Source organism: Amblyomma maculatum, chromosome 10 (assembly GCF_055883805.1).
Source record: "Amblyomma maculatum isolate TAMU_Amacu chromosome 10, ASM5588380v1, whole genome shotgun sequence".
Taxonomy (NCBI): domain Eukaryota; kingdom Metazoa; phylum Arthropoda; class Arachnida; order Ixodida; family Ixodidae; genus Amblyomma; species Amblyomma maculatum.
In genome coordinates, this window is record NC_139353.1 from 95,730,216 (window position 1) to 95,746,924 (window position 16,709).

Below are 16,709 nucleotides of genomic sequence, written 5' to 3' on the forward strand. Positions count from 1 at the left end.
TGGTTTGAATAACGCGCCAATAGTACCGGGCTCAATGTCATCAAAATACAAATGGACAAAAAGTATATTCTAATTTACAATAAGTTTGCATTACTTATATGTAATTAATATTTAAAATTATCATTAAATGCATAAGTGTTAGAAAATTTAAAAGAAACATTTCCTGCGGACCGGAGTAGGCGCCTTGGATGTTTTTGTTTTGGCATGCCTTTGCGTTTGGTTGTTCCACGGTTGTTCTAGTCATGGGGTGTGTGGTTCCAGTGTATTCGGATTTTGGATCGTGGTGTGGCGTTGTTTGTGCACGATCCTCCTCAAGGTGGATTGTAGCGTAGTACTAGCGTTAATCCGTGTGCAGCGTTCGCTTGACGTTTTGTAGTTCTTGGGGACATTGACGCGTAGATTTGTATGTGGACGCCAGCCGATGGTGCCGCTGGCCCCATGTGACCGGCCGCTGTCAGTTTCCACGTGCTCTCGGAAATATTTTGAGTGCCTCGTTCATGCGCCTCGCTTCGAAAGGCCACCATCGTGCATTGTGTGCGTAATAAGTTCTGTTCTTTTAAACATCTGCACCGCTGCGTATTTTTGCGCCCATTATCCGCGCTGTCAGTCGTCAATTTGCGTGGAACATGATCGCCGATATAATCTGTCATGCCTTGCGGCTAACGGTTCTAGTGTGCGCTGATGGATTAGGAACAGTTGATGAATGCTTGTCTTTTTCGGCTTTTCTGTCAACAGTAAACTCTCCCTGCCGAAGCGACTCGGGTACACACAAACGTGCGTCCGAAGGGCACATTTACCATAGGCCATGCCAGAAAATCTACGTACGGGATAGGGCAAGTATTCTCATTTAAGAATTTCAATCGCATCATAGGCACTTCACTTGTCTATGTACTAACTACCAGAGTAAAGTTTTGCGGTACTTTATATTGCAAATGCGTTGCGCATGGTTTAAAATGCCTAAAAAGGTTGGCGTGCTGAATGCAGTGGAAATACGTCCTTGGAGTATATAGGGGAAGTAAAACTTAGTGGGATATGGAATTTGCTTAATTATTCTCAGAGTGCAAAGTTTTTGAGCGGAGGGAATATTTCAGACCCTGCATTCAATCAATCAATTGGCCCATGCTTACCGTTTATCATTGGGAATAGCAGTCCAAGTGCCGATCATTTATACAATTCGGCTTCTGCTTAAGCTGAATTTTTTTTTATTGTATTGGTGCGAGCTGTACCAGTTTAAGGCTATATTTATTTGTGTTGCGCAGCGATTTGTCACGTAAAATGATCGTTTCATGATAAAAGATAAAAAAAAAAGATAAAGATAAAAAGATTCCTATATCTCTAACAGTGACAATAACCGCGTTTCCAATAGCATCAATATGTTTGCAGATCAAGTGTAAACTTTTCTTTTTTTCTTTACTGCACTATTGTTTTTTTTTTTCTTTACTGCACTGCTGTCATTTTTTTAAAAGTTCCTTTAATTTAGCAGTGTCAATGGGGTCAATGCATCAATTCAGCTCATGAAAAACCACCCTCCTGAAATATTTTTCATCACCTGTTTTTCAGGAGAGAAAAGTTATACACTGAGGGAGAGAAGTATTGTCAATCAAAATCTGTATGCATAATCAGTTTAGAAAATTTTTCACATGTAAAACAGCGCATTGTAAGCTATGTTGTGGTTCATGAAGGCACTTTCTCACGTGCTGTGTTATTTTGCTTCATTTTCCAGCGCGTATTCGTTGATGTAAGTGATGCGTGGCAAGAGTAAAGACAATTTATAGATGTAGATGCTTATGTTGAAATTACTATCACTCTGACCTCAACAGCAACATCAAGGTGTTGGTTGTGAGCCAGTCATGGTGGTGCAGTGGTTAGGGCGCTCGACTGCTGTCCCCAAGTATGCAGGATCGAATCCCATCTGCGGCAGCCGTTTTTCAATGGAGGCACAAAAAGTAAGTTACATACCAACTGATTTTTTCACTCCCTGAGGAGTCATTAATTCTACTTTGTAATGTGCGAACGAGTTGAATTAATACCATTTCTAATGATATTTGTTTTCTCAAAACACAAATTTTTAATGGTTTGCTAGTGTACAAGTATACCTTCACATCTAGATCAGATAAAGGCATCATTTTTATTGCAGTATGCTCCTCGGGGATTAAACTACACAATGCGCAAACAGATTTCTCATTTTACGCTTGCTAATATTTTTGCATGCTCGGATCTAAATAGCTCGTCATCTGTTTTTTATATATCAAACCCGACAAGTTGTGAAATGACTAGTGGCTGATATTGCCTTAATCAAAAAGTAGTTTGTGCATTGTATTCCTTATCCCCTTCAGGCGCCAAAAAATGTTTTGCAATAAAAAAAATATATGAGCGCCATTTTGTGTTCTCCACGCTTCAAATCACGAGTCTTGAAGAAACTGAAGCAAAACATTTATTCCTTCAATGTATTTTGTGCTGTCCCCATGCAGGGACAGAGCGCCTCAATACAGAAAAAACAATGCACACTACTAACAGAGCCTGCGATAGTGTTCTTGTGACAGCTGGCACAAAATATGATTAATTATTTGCTGCTTTATTTATAAGCAACTATTTAGTGTCTACTTGGTGTGAAAACGATAAAAGCAATTGTTCTGAGCCGACACGCAGAAAAATATTTGGCATTTTTGACAGCGAATCCGACACTGCTGTGCATCCCTCTCGGCGGCAGCGCTGAGAGTTCGGTGTGCTGACATACTCCGGCCAGTGATTGTAGCCATCATACCTAATGGTTGCAAATGCAGGCTAGCCTTCTTTGCAACAGGCTCAGAGTACTCGCTGCTCGGCCGACCGCGCTTTTTTGGAGGTGCTCTGTTGAACGCGATTCAATGCGATCCTGGCGATGCTCCTGCACTCAGCGCAGTGCTATTTGTGGCAGAAATCTGAAACAAAACACCACATTATTTCCAAACCTCAAAAACAGAAAACAGGCATCATTACTGTATTTTGCGTATCTTCCTCGGTGTGTTCGTCATCGGAGAGATCTGCATCTGAAATGTCGCCGTTTTGAATTCTTCGAAATATATTTTCCGCAGTGTCGTCATCCAACCTCCTTCTTTCTACGCCGTGCTCGGAAATGCCTGAAAAGATGAGATATTCTTCATGTTAGTGTGAGAGTGAGGCCGCACACTCCGAAAAGGAGCATTTGGGAACGGCGGACTTGAGGCGCCGTGTCCCCGGACGGGGACGCAACCATTCGGAAGTGCATGCAAGGCTTAATACGTTTCTAACAAGGATGACAGCGGTTGTTTCACATTCACGCAACCTTATTTTGATGAAAAAATGCTAACGTTTTGGTCAGCCTAAATTCGCAACAGTGAAAAATGAAAGAAAACAAGGAGCACTTACTCTTAGCTCCGTAGAAGGTAGTGGCATCCCTGTTTCCTGCGCATTTCCGGCAGCATTTTGCTGACTTCGCGTAAGATGGCGCCACTTGTCCGTTAAGGCGGCTCATGGGGCGTCTTCTGGCCGATTCAAAACGGCGTTCTTGCTTCGACTTTTACACAGCAGGGCGCGCGAAGTTCACATCCCCGGACGGGAAAACGGTGCCCGAAGGGGTTATACTGTATGCCAGCTTCTATCCACACATTAATATTGGTTTTCTGAATGGTGGCATATTCACTATTGTTTCTATAAACAAAGGATTGAAAAATGTTAAATAACTTGAAAACTAATTGATATAGAAAGTAATTCATCATCATCATCAGCCTGACTGTACCCACTGCAGGGTGAAGGCCTCTCCCATATTTTTCAATTAATCCGGTTCTGTGCTAGCTGCATCCACTTGACCCCTGCGAACTTCTTAACCTCATCCGCCCACCTAACTTTCTGCCGCCTCCTGCTGCGCTTTCCTTCCCTTGGAATCCAGTTTGTTACCCTAAGCGACCATCGGTTATCCTCTCTTTGCACTACATGTCCTGCCCATGCCCATTTCTTCTTCTTAATTTCCACTAGAATGTCAGTAACTTGAGTTATTTCTCTGACCCACGCTGCACGCTTCCTGTCTTTAATATTACCCCTACCATTTTTCGTTCCATAGCCCTGTGTGTTGTCCTCAACTTAAGTAGAACCCTCTTGGTTAGCCTCTACGTTGCAGCCCCATAGGTGAGTACAGGTATGATGCAGCTGTTGTATACTTTCCTCTTGAGCGATACCGGTAAGCTGCTAGACATAATCTGCGAGTGCTTGCCAAATGCGCTCCATCCCAATCTTATTCTTCTTGTTATTTCCTTTTCATGGTTCGGATCTGCGGTTACTACTTGTCCTGAGTAGACATATCCGCCTACTACTTCCAGTGCTTTGCTACCTAACGTAAACTGCTGTTCCTTCCCGATTCTGTTGAACATTACCTTAGTCTTCTGCATATCGATTTTCAAGCCTACCTTTCTACTTTTCCTGTCTAGGTCACCAATCATTCTTTGCAGTTCCTCTCCTGAGTTACTTAACAGGGCATAGTCATCAGGAAATCGCATATTACTGAGGTATTCTCCATCTACCCTTATCCCTAACTACTCCCATTCCAAGTCTCTGAATACGTCCTCTAAGCAAGCTGTGAATGGTACTGGGGAGATCGTGTCTCCTTGCCTAACACTTTTCATTATAGGAACTTTATTACTTTCTTTATGCAGAACTATGGTTGCTGTGTAGCCAGTATATATATTTTCCAGGACATCCACATACGGCTCGTCTACCCCCTGATTTCACAATGCCTGCATCACCGCCAAGGTTTCTACTGAGGTAAATGCTTTTTCGTAATCAGTGAATGCTATGTTAAGGGCTGGCTATATTCCGAGCATTTTTCTGTCACCTGATTGATGGTATGGATATGATCGATAGTAGCGGGTCGTTTGCGAAAACCTGCTTGATCCTTTGTTTGATTGCAGCCTAAGGTTGTCCTGATTCTATTAGCGATTACCTTAGTAAATACCTTATACATAGCAGACAGTAAGCTGATTGGTCTAATTTTAAGGTCCTTAGTGTCCCCTTTCTTATGAATGAGAATAATGTTTGCGTTCTTCCATGGTTCTGTTACCGTCGATGACACCAGGCACTGCATATACAGGGTGGCCAGTTTTTCTAGCACGATGTCCCCCCCGTCCTTCAACAAATCTATAGTTATCTGATGCTCCCCTTTTCATAGTTTCTATTGCTTCCTTAATCTCGTCTTTCGTGAAACGTCTGACGGTTTTTTCCTACCGCCAATCTCATTACAGTCCTGATTACTTTGGCTACTGTAGAGATCAGTATAGAACTTCTCAGCTACTTTGACTATCTTGTCCATTTTCGTGATGACGTTGCCCGCCTTGTCCCTTAGCGCATACATCTAATATTGGCCTATACCCAATTTCTTCTTCACCGCTTTAAGGCCTCCCTCGTTGTTTACAGCATGCTCAATTTTCTCTATGTTATACTTCCTTATACCGGCCACTTTGCGCTTATTGACCTATCTCTGCCAATTCTATCTGGTCTATTGGATTGGAAGCTTTCATACTCTGGCGTTTCTTACATCAAATCGTTCGTCTCCTTAGACAGCTTACCTGTATCCTCTCTAACTATCCGACCACCTACTTCTACAGCGCACTCAGTAACAATATCTCTGAAATTATTGTCCATTTCTTCTAAGGTAAGTCGCCATCCTCAGTTAGAGCTGAATATCTATCCTGTAGTGAGATCCTGAGCTCTTCTGCCCTCCCCCTCACTGCTAATTCGTTGGTGAACTTCTTTCTTACTAATCTGTTGCGTTCCTTCTTCAGATTTAGACTCATTCAAGACCTCACCATCCTGTGGTCACTGCATCGCGCTTTCCCGATTACCTCTGCATCTTGTATAATGGTGGGGGTTGAACACAGTATGAAGTCAATTTCATTTTTAGTCTCCCCATTAGGACTTTTCCATCTCCATTTCCGGTTCTTCCGTTTGCTGAAGAATGCATTCATGATTCTTAACTTATTACGCTCTGCAAACTCAACTAGTAACTTACCCCTGCTATTCCTAGAACCAATCCCATAGTCACCTACTTCCTGGTCTCCTGCCTGCTTTTTTCCTACCTTGGCACTGAAGTCGCCCATTAGTACCGTATACTGCGTCTTTACTTTTCGCATTGCCGATTCTACATCTTCATAGAAGCTCTCAACTGCCTGGTCATCATAACTACATGTAGGTGCATAGCCCTGTACAACCTTCAGTTTATACTGCTTATTAAGCCTAATTACAATGCCTGCTACCCTCTCATTAATACTATAGAATTCATGTATATTACCCGCTGCATACTTATTGACAAGGAAACCTACTCCTAGTTCTCGCCTCTCCGGTAAACCTCGATAGCACAGTACATGCCCATCGTTCAGTACAGTATATGCCTTATTCGGCCTCCTAATCTCGCTAAGCCCTATGACATCCCATTTCATACCCTCTAGTTTCTCTAACAGCACTGTTAAACTAGCTTCGCTAGCTAGGGTTCTAGCGTTAAACGTTGCCAGGGTCAGTTTCCAATGATGGCCTGTCCAGCGGAGTCAGGAATTCTTAGCACCCCCTGCTGCGTCACAGGTCTGACCGCCGCCGTGGTCAGTTGTTCTGCAGCCGCTGGTGACTGAGGGCCGGGGTTTGATAGGACTAATCATGGGAGGTTGTGGCCAATTCCTGTTCTGGTGAGGGAGTGCGTTGCCGGAGGTGTTCACCGGCATCAGGTCAAACCCCAAACCTGTTTATGCAATTCCATCAAAACGCGGATTTTTTATTTTTCCCGGGGGAGAATTGCGCGCCACCGAGATTCAAGCCCCGTTTTTCTTGCATTCGAGGCGGATGTTCTACCGCTACGCCACCGCTGCTCTGTATAGAAAATAATTACATATTTGAAATCGGCACAAAATAACAAGTGATTGAGACTGCGCATTTTCACTGCATTTAGTTTAAAAATGAAGAAAAAGGCTTCAAGAGCCCTGTGACTCCTTGAGGACTTTAACCTCATATACCGTACCAAACCAAAATTGATGTCATAGAGACTTTTGTCTACATGTGCATGTACGTTGAAAACCTCAGTGCTATTTCATGTTGTATATATATCTGCAGAGCAAAACAAAGTTCATATTTTGTTTGCATTCCGACCTCCTGGGACGTTGTAGCTAATTGGGAAGTTTTTAAAAGCATGTGTTTAAATAAATGCATGCAGTAAAACCTCATTTATGCATTAAAAAAATATAATGAAAGAAACATATCCAGGGAAACGTATGGTTTGAACTATTTATGAAAAATCTTCTAAATGAGGTAAAAAGACATCAGGGTATCTAGCAACCGGGAAAACAGAATCGTGAGGAAATTTTATGCACTGGGAAAATTCAGTGAAAGGTCAGGGAAACCGTCAAAAATTTTGCCAAGTCAGGGAAAACGGCACAATATATTCTCGAGTGCATTTCCATTTTAAGCTGGCACACAGCAAGTATGTTATTCATAAAGAATGTTTTTTTTTTTTGCTGTCTCGTCAGCTCGCTCTTTGACGCCAGTGCATGGGTGAGCTAAAGTATAGCTGAGCTGTCATAATAGTATAGCCGATACGCACCTGGGATGGGTACTATAAAAATATGTGGAAGCGCAGGGTGAGAGTAGTACGCAACAAAATGCAGGAGTAACTGCATTGGCAGCGGGCAAAAGCGATCGGCGAGCTGCACTGCCATATTGGATTGGATTGGCTCGGCTGTTTGCAGTTCGGGGGCTCGTGACAGCATTTTAAATGTATTAAATTGCAGAATATGAATAATAGTGCTCATTATTATCACCAGCTACATTTTTGAGATCCTTCGCTCGTTAGAGAATTTGAACTGAAATAATCGGGAAAAGCCTGCAAAAGTCAGGGATTTTGAAAATAGTGGTTTGCTAGACACCTTGAACATTTAGAATGGAACTTTCACTGCATAAAAGTGTAGCATTTATAGACAGCTAGTATGCACAGCTTCGTTTTTAGCTCGCAGAATTCAGTCTGTATTTGCATTGTACTAAGTGCAGAAGATATTTAGTTACAAATCTACTTCGTAGAAGGCAGCGACGAGTCAGGATTGCTTCCTTGGTTTTTTCTGAATGCTGCGCTCTCTTGCGCCAATGACATGTGGAAAAGCCACCTCAGTGGCTTACAGTTGTAGGGTTTTTGCTCATGCTGCGTCCCCAGACCCGGCTCGCTCGTATGCAGGCGAATGGTTATGAAGTGGTTCACGCCCATGCCCCCAAAGCGCTTCAAAGAGGCCACCGTATTTCTCCTTGTGAAGTTATGTTTCTGTGGGAACGTGCGCCTCATGTTAGCTCATTTGCTTTCTTTGTTGCTTTGCACCTAGGCACTGCAGGAAGGCAACTGGGGCAGGTGAGCGCTGCTGATCACTTTATGCTGAGAGTGCTTGTTAACACATACCTGGTTGATCGCAAAACATAATAAATGACCACCAATTGTCGAAATTTCGTACATAGTGACTGCGAAATCGTGTTGTCTATGAATATATCAATTTGGAAAGGATATAGTGTAACTCTATGGGAGATGGTTTATTTCCCGAAATTTTGAGTGCATAAAAGGGGCTATTGTCAAACAGGGAATTTTGTGAAATGAGCTGCTCTCGGAAGGCATACTAAGTGCTCTGTTTTTCTTTGCCTCCAATGCCGTAGAATTGTGTCACAAAGGGAGACACAGTATTTTTCTGAGCATTTAGCTGTTTGACTGAGTGTGCTAGCATCTTTAAAGTTCTGCATTTTGGACTTCTGTTAAGCACTTTACGCTTGGGGTGAAGCTTGCAGTATAAACATACAACCCTTTTATGGTGTCTTATTTGCAGAATCGACCAAATGGAGCAGTCCTTGCATGGCATACCATTGAATACGTTTCGGCACCTCAAGGGAAGGCCTCCAGTGTTGATACCGGTGAGTCGTTTCCATATTGAAGTTCTTTATGGTGAATGCTGCAGCAAATAGCTTGTTCCCGAACAGTCATGGAGGGACACCGCGGTTTCTTTCAAGGGCAGAAAATTGCTCACCGGGGTAGCAGTGGAACGAGCATACAGAATGAAGGAACCAAAGCACTTGGGCACGTAGGTATGCCTGACGAAGTGGGAAGCTCTTTTCTGATGGCTTACGGGAAAGTTGGGAGTTCTATAGCTTGCTGAACAGTGCCTTATAAAGAAACAATGATAGTCCTTTTGCTTTTATACCTGTAGTTTGTGCACTAGTAACATTACCCTTTGGAGGGTTATGCCCTCTTTTTGTCTTTGCTTTTCTGGTCTGGTGTGTGTGATCTTGAGCTGGGCTCACATGCAAGAGGGTGGAATTTGCAAGCTTCACTGTCCGAGTTGCAGGGCTAGAAGGTACTGTCAATGTAGTTGCAATTTCTCACACGAGCACTCAAGTACTTTAGGAAACATTTTTTTCTTGTTCATCCAAAGTGTGCCAAAGGCATATTGCATTAACATGGACACGCAGGCTTAACTATGAGGGGGTTACTGGGCTTTTTTTGTCCAGTCATTTTGCAGACAAGAGGCATGCTGATAGAGTTGAATAGCTCTATTATATTATTTCTCGTATTGTATTAGTTGTTGCCTATGGCTTGGATCATGTGGAATTGTCTTGTCAAATACACACGGAAATGTGTTCACTGGCCATGTTAACTGTAAAGAGGTAAAGCCTGACAGTCAACGCCTTCCACCTTGTCGATATTTTGGCAGAAAGGCTTTTCTCTTGCTTGATGGTACTGCTTAGGAAAGGAGACTTTATTGATGAACCTTGGAAACCTTGCGATTGACACTTGCAGGGCTTGGCGGATGTCGTTCATTGATGACTAAACTGTGATGCTCTCTTCCATGGTCAAAAAATTTTTCATCAAACGTAAAAAAAGATAAATTACATAATAAGGTTGTTCTGTGCCAAGACTCCTATTGGCCACTGCCAAGAATGTAAATCAAACTTCTGCCGGCAGTTCTCTAACTTAAGGCCCCGGGACACCACCGGCCCATGCAGCTGCCGGCCACCGAAAGCTGCGAGTTCTGTGGCACACAAGAGGAGCTGTTATATTTTAGCTCACAAGAGCACCGCCACCATGACCGGTTTGTGTTATGGCAGCAGTGCCTCCTGTAGTACGGTGCCTGCAGCATCGGGCCCGTTCTCACTGTATTGAGATTGTCCTTCTGTTTCACTGAGGGACTGTGTGATGGTGCTAGTCTCTCCACCATCCCCTCGTAACTTTTTTTTTCCTTTAGCACTATGTGTAAGTAATAATACAGACAGTGTTTTATGACTAAAAATAGTGCTGTCTTTGGTATTTGCACACATCTTTACAAATGGGTCTTCTAGAGAGTAGTTCAGCGTCGTGGGCGCGCTATGGTCGCCACGTTAATGCCCTATTCTATAGCCATAATGGGAAAGAATAAGGAGAGAGGGTGGGGCGACCCCGCAGACCCTTCACGCTGCTGGCACTGTCTAGAGGAGGCACAGGTTCTGGCTGCGCTGCAATGCTGTCCGCTGATCCGCATCTAGGTCACCCCCCCCCTTTTTTCCCTTGTCGAGTGATTCGAAGCCTCTGTGCCAGCAAGATGCACTCCTCAAAATACAATGTATGTTTCTCCCACAAGTCATATACGGTGTTCCGATGGCTGGGCACCAGAGTGTCGAAAGCTGATCCTTGAAAAGATGCTGGCTCATCAAGCGTTTGATTTTTGGCCCTTCCCAGTGGCTTTTATAAGGTTTCAGTTTCCAGTCTCCAGCGGTAATACAAAACTGACCATATGTAGAACCGCCTTATGGCAGGCCAGGCAGGTCTGTGCTTGCTGGTAGCGGTAACAACTTTGTCCAGCGCTGCTCTGTAATTTAATAGGCTAATAATGCTCGTGTGGAAAATGGGTCGCATGTGGGGCGTTACTCCACGTAGCATCACTAGCGCAGCCAATGTGTGGGTCGTGCACTTTAAATTAAAACATGCTAGAGCGGTGTCTGACTGCTGCTCTTCAGTCATCAAAAGGAGGCATTTAACATATTCGCTGATTGACTAATTTTTCCTTCTGACTCATTTATTTACTTATATTCTCATTTCTTTTCTCATTTCGTCATCAAGAAGATTTCTAAACTCTGCTGAGCTTTTGTAGCTATTTCATTTACGAGGCGTTCTAGTAAGCAGACAAAAAATAATACCATGGCCACTTTTGCTTTTGAATTTTCAGTGTGAGAAAAATACAGCTGTACTGTACTCCGTTTCATGCATAGCTGTCAACGCAGCCAAAGGTACGGAAGGTCCATCAAAAAACAAAAAACAAACAAAGTGTCACTCCACCTCGCGTTGTGGATCAGTGGTGTACCAAGCGCGGGCATGTTTGTTAATCTATGAGGGGCTCAGGTTTGATCCTCAGTGTAGGTTCTTTTTTTTGTTTTTTTTTTCACCAAGTCACAAGTAGAAGTCAATGCGAGCCATATATAACTGCCTGTTCTTTTTTATCAAAATGAAATCACTTCTTTGAACAGCAGCGCATTGTTTTCCGCAGGGAAACGCAAGTGAAGTCGGCAACGGACGAGATGAGAGGCGCTGTTTTTCGATGTTCAGAGATTTTTTTCGTATGTTGCACACAATGAATCATTAATTGTGGGGTGATAGAATTCAGCGCGGCCTCAATTATTCGGGGCAGTGTCATCTGGAGGCTACGCGGTATAGATTGGTGTTGTTTGGATTTATGGTTAAGGGGGGACATGGGTCTTGAGCAAAATTTTCTTAATATTTGTCCTGTCAGTATGAAATTTGCAGGGTTTATGTAAATTATTGTGCTGGTTTCAAATATGTTGTTAGTTTTCTTCTACATAAATTTGCTGAGTAGTTACAGCAACTTTGCTGTTCCAGACTTGCGGGAAGCTTGTAAAAATATCTACTGAAGGGAAATTGCTAAAATGCACATGGATCTGTTCCTGAATGTCTAAGGAACGCAATAAAACAAGTTTTGTGCTCCTGCCTTACTACAAGCCAAAGTTATGGAAGTTTTAAGTTTCAGCTTCACAAGTGCAACCACCCCCTTTCTACATCTTCTTATGTTTAAAAATTTTTCATGCAGTTGAGACCTTGTATAATAGCTTTATTGTGTTCCTTTAACACTCACGAGCCAGTAAAAAAAAAAATCATTACAATCTAACGAGTAGGAGAGCCACAATGCCACCCGCAAAATAGAAGGGTAGGCAAAATTTTCATTTTGAGAAAAATGGAAAAAACGAATTGCAATGTCAAACACTAATTTAATCAAACAAAAACTGTAGAAATGCAGGCCACTGTGGCCTAGAAGGCTCCTGGACAGTAATCTGCATTGGGTTTGCCCTTCTGCTTTCGTTTTGCTGCAGTCTGAAAAGCTGCAGAGGAAGCACGCTTCCTCTCTGTTCTCACACTGCGGTGCAGATCTTTTTCGGCTGCTCTCTGGCTGCTTTTTTCATTTTGATTTAGCTGAAACTCTTTCAAAATGTGTGAGCTGGCTTTATGGTTTCCCTCATTGAACCGCATTATTGCTTCTGCGACAGCTGTCTCCACAGCAAACAACGACGCATTTTTGTCTTTTGGAACAAGAGTCCATATCAAGGAGTGCAAAGCCTCATTTGCATTCTGAGTTTTGTTCCTTTGGCAATGTTGTAAAAGAGCCTTGTCAGCCAAACGCTGATACAGTGGCAACAGTGCAGTGCTGACACACTCGGGCAGCTTGTACTTATGTTTTGGTGGTTGCTCATTTTTTGCCACGGCAGCATTGTGCTTGCACCAAGAATCTTCACCACTGGGGCAGAGACTGTGGTTGGGCCTGTCATCTGTTGAAGTAATGTGGTGGTAGCTAGCCATCACAGCTGAATGCATGGCCTCTAGATTGCCTGCATGAGATTTTAGGGCCCAACTATAGTAGCTAGATAACTTGGTGATCAAATCACCAGCCAGCCGTTCCTTGCCACTGATGCGCTCCCCATCTGAGTTCTGCTTGTGCACCAAGTTACGAAGCGCAGTGCCCATACGCTTTTGTACGTGATTAATGCAGTCCTCTTTATGAACATCAATAAATCCGTACACCTTGGCCTCCCTGACGGCGTTGTAGGAGCGGCTGTCGCCATCACACAACATTGTTGTGTACCTGAGGCCATGGAGGGAGAGAGATCGCTAGATAAGGATCAGTGCTGCTTCAGCCTCCATTTGACCTGCCTTACTGTCTGTGTTCTTCTGGCAGACATGGCGAGTTTTCCATTCTGTGTATTCTGGGCTGTCAGAATGTGGCGCACACTCACAGCCCAAGCAAAAATTCGACAAAACTACATAGTCAAGCACGTAGCCCGAAAACAGTTCAATGGCTGTAGCCACCCCTATGTGGGAGGTATGGCCTCTTGTGTGCCACGTGCCATCAAAACAAATGGCAATGTTGCCTGGGCTGCTGAAGGCCAGCTCTTTATATAAGTCTTTCACGGCTGTGGCACACACAGACAAGTTCTTTTTGAGAGCTGCTGTTGCTGCTGGTTGCATCTTTGTTTTCAGGTAATGCTGAAAAGTCTTATTGTGCAGACCTCTATGCGAGATAGCTAGACCTGCAAAGATGTCATTAAGTGCCGTTTGTCCATTCCCAGTGCTTTGCATAGCACGTGCCGCTAGCAGGTTAATTTCGAAGGGTTTGCAGTTCGCCTTGCTTTCAACTCGACGCGACTTCGTCACAGTTGGCACATTTCAATTTGAGCTTGACGGCCACACCATATTCGCGCACGTCTCTTTCAATGTGCACTGCACCGCGGTACACACGACACGAAGTAAGCTCCAAAAGGCTGTTCACCAAATCCAAATCGACGATAGTGTACGCCGTGGGCGACGAACTCGGTGCCTCATGCTCGGTGGTCAGCAACTTCATTTTGCGCTCCGTCGCCGATACAGACGACAATTCCGCAGTTTTTGCTTCATCCCGTTGCCGCAAATCTTCGCGCTCGGCACTTGTCATGTACTTCGCATCGATCCTGACGCGGTCCAAGCAGCTGCCTCCGCTGTCTGAAGCCGACGCGCTGGGGATCGCTCCACGGACTGCCGCCTCGCCCGCCGTTCCGCGTTGCGTCGATGTTGTCGTGGAAGCTTCGTCGGCTTCGTACCGCCGCCGCAGATCTCTGCAATCGGCTCTTGTGCATGTTGCGTCGATCCTCGCGCGGTCCGTGCAGCTGCCTCCGCTGTCGGAAACTGACGCGCCGGGCACCACCGCAAAGTCGACCGTGTCGTCCGCCGCTGCGCGTTGCGTCGATTTCGTCGTTGAAGCTTCGTTGGTGTCCCACTGCCGCAGATCTCCGCAATCTTCACTCGATTGTTGCAATCGGCATGTTGCATCGATTCTTACGTGGTCCGAGCGGCTGCCTCCGTTGTTCGCAGCTGACGCGCCAGGCACCCCCGCAGCGGCGTCCGTCTCGCTCGCCGTTGCACTTTGTGTCCACGTCGTACTTTCCTTTGCGGTGCGAGTGTCCGCGGCCACCGTCCTTGATGCAGTGATGTCTCATTGCGCTTCGCAGCACTTTTTTTCGTTTTTTTCCAAACTTATGCACGGTAGCGAACTTCCGACGATCGTTAGGCATAGCGCAAGCAGGTGAAACTCAAAATGGCGCGGCCCGTATGCGGTGGTTTTCATCACGTGATGGCTGAGGGCCAATAGAAGAGCGCGACTGTGTGTTCGTTTTTGCTTTGTATCTTCCATGTGGGGTCGCTTTGGCGGCTGATGTTTGGCGGGAAAGCATGCCTAAGGAACGCTCTTTCGAACGAGACCAAGATGGCTGCGCTCCGACTAGTTGTTTTAGGATTATGGGCGATGCAAAATGGGTTATTTCCCGGAGTTTCTCGGGGGTGTTCACAAGTTTTTGCCTTATAAAATCGCGCTTATTTTAATAAAACAGGGCACTATTAGTCTAAATTTTTGGCAGGTAGGTGTGGAAGAGCGAGAAGAATTAAAAGAGAATAAAATTGAAAAATCGATTTTTTCGTCTCCAAGACCCGTGTTCCCCCTTAATGGGGGTCGAACGTTCCAAAGCTCACTGTTCATCCTCCTCACAAACCACGGTAGCCCGTCTTATCGCGTTAACAATATCAATGGCAAAAATTGGGGTTTCTACATAAAGGAGGTGTAAGTAAAGCGTGAATGAATGTGGTGGCTGGTATACAGTCAACGACCGATTTTTCGGACCCTCTAGGGAACTCAAAACATCCGAAAATTCAGGCAGTCCGAAAAAATGAATGTATGCAAAAAACGCACCTTTTCTCTTTTTTTTCTCTTATCTAGAGGGTCAAGGGCGAAGCACCACGCTTCTGAAACACTGCCACAGCATCAGAGAAGTGGCTAAGAAAAGAGGCACTCAAAAGCTCTGTATGCAGCAGACTGCCGGTTTATTATGAATGTGTCGTCAGGGCAGCCGGTGTTATTGCTGCAGTGGCTTGAAGAACTGGCTGATAGTCGTTTGGACGGCGGCGTTCCGCTTGCATGCGATCATATTCTCCTCGATCTGAGCAAGGGTCATATCAGCACTGTAGACGGATGAAAGCGTCAACAACGCTCGCATCAACTCGGCGCTCGTAGGCAGCGCGGGCGTTGGCTCCTCATTTTCAACATCGGAGTCCTCTGAATCCTCCACAAACTGACGGACTATTTCTTCGTCAGTTAGTTCTGCGCAGAAGTCGAGCTCGTTGTCCGCGTCAACAAACTGCTCAAAAGTTATTTCCGTGGGTATGGAAACCCCAGCAGAGCGGAGGTCGTTGATCACGTCGTCCATGGGTGGGCACACGTCAATGCCGTCTGTGCTTTCAGGACAGTCCACTGCCTCTGTGGCGAGTACGAAGCCCGCGTGGCAAAAACAGTTGCGAATCGTGTCTTGCCTCACCGCTTTCCATGCGTCCGCAAGCATTCCAACAGCAGACCGAAGGTCAACGTTATAGCCTTTGCCGTTTTCCGCACACAGCACCATGCGGTTTAGTGCCCGCAAACGGTACAAAAGTTTTAGATTGCGGATGGCGCCTTGGTCCATCGGTTGGAGGATTGCAGTCGTGTTGGGTGGCATGAATTCCAGCTGGACAGCCTTCAAGTTCTTGATGTGACCATGAGCGGCGCAGTTAATGAAAAGCACGACACGTCTGTTCTGAAGTTCCAACTTCCTGTCTAAGCTGCGGACGTAACTTTCAAATAGCTGCTGAGTCACCCACGCCTTTTTGTTGGCTTCGTACAACACTGGCAGGGTTGCCCCTTTGAAGCATCTCGGGTTTTTAGACTTCCCGATTACTAACAAGGGAAGCTTCTCGCTGCCAGACATGTTGCTGCCGACGAGAACGGTCAGCCGTTCTTTACTATGTTTGCCACCACGGCATGGGTCACCAGCAAAAGCGAGCATTCTTTCCGGCAACATCTTATAGAACAAACCAGTTTCATCGCAGTTAAAAATGTCAGCAGAGAACTGCTGCAACAAAGCCTGAAGTTTTCCGTTGCGGTACTGCTGAATAACTGCACTGTCGACTGCGCCGCTCTCACCGCACATCTTCTTGAACTTGAGGTCATTCCGATGTTTAAAGTTCCTCAACCATCCATCACTAAACTTAAAATCCTCAATGCCGATTTGAACTGCGAGAGTTTCCGCTTTTTCTTTCAAGATGCAGCCCGAGACCGGCATCCGCTTCGCAATCATAGCATTGAGCCACACGA

The 16,709-nt window shown here is 44.9% G+C and overlaps 1 protein-coding gene across 2 annotated transcripts in view; it reads left to right on the forward strand.

Annotated features, from left to right (window-relative positions):
• Window positions 1–212: 212 nt before the first annotated feature.
• The window catches only part of LOC146177045 (uncharacterized), a 107,614-nt gene continuing 91,117 nt past the window's right edge, over window positions 213–16,709 (forward strand). The window contains exons 1-5 of one of the 2 annotated variants that reach the window (XM_084583070.1): window positions 213–534; window positions 736–833; window positions 1,821–1,946; window positions 8,361–8,386; window positions 8,850–8,934. In XM_084583070.1, the coding sequence (XP_084439196.1) occupies window positions 498–534; window positions 736–833; window positions 1,821–1,946; window positions 8,361–8,386; window positions 8,850–8,934 (372 nt within the window). In that variant the 5' untranslated portion in view covers window positions 213–497. The remainder of the gene's footprint in view (window positions 535–735; window positions 834–1,820; window positions 1,947–8,360; window positions 8,387–8,849; window positions 8,935–16,709) is intronic. The other variant, XM_084583071.1, reaches the window with a different exon arrangement.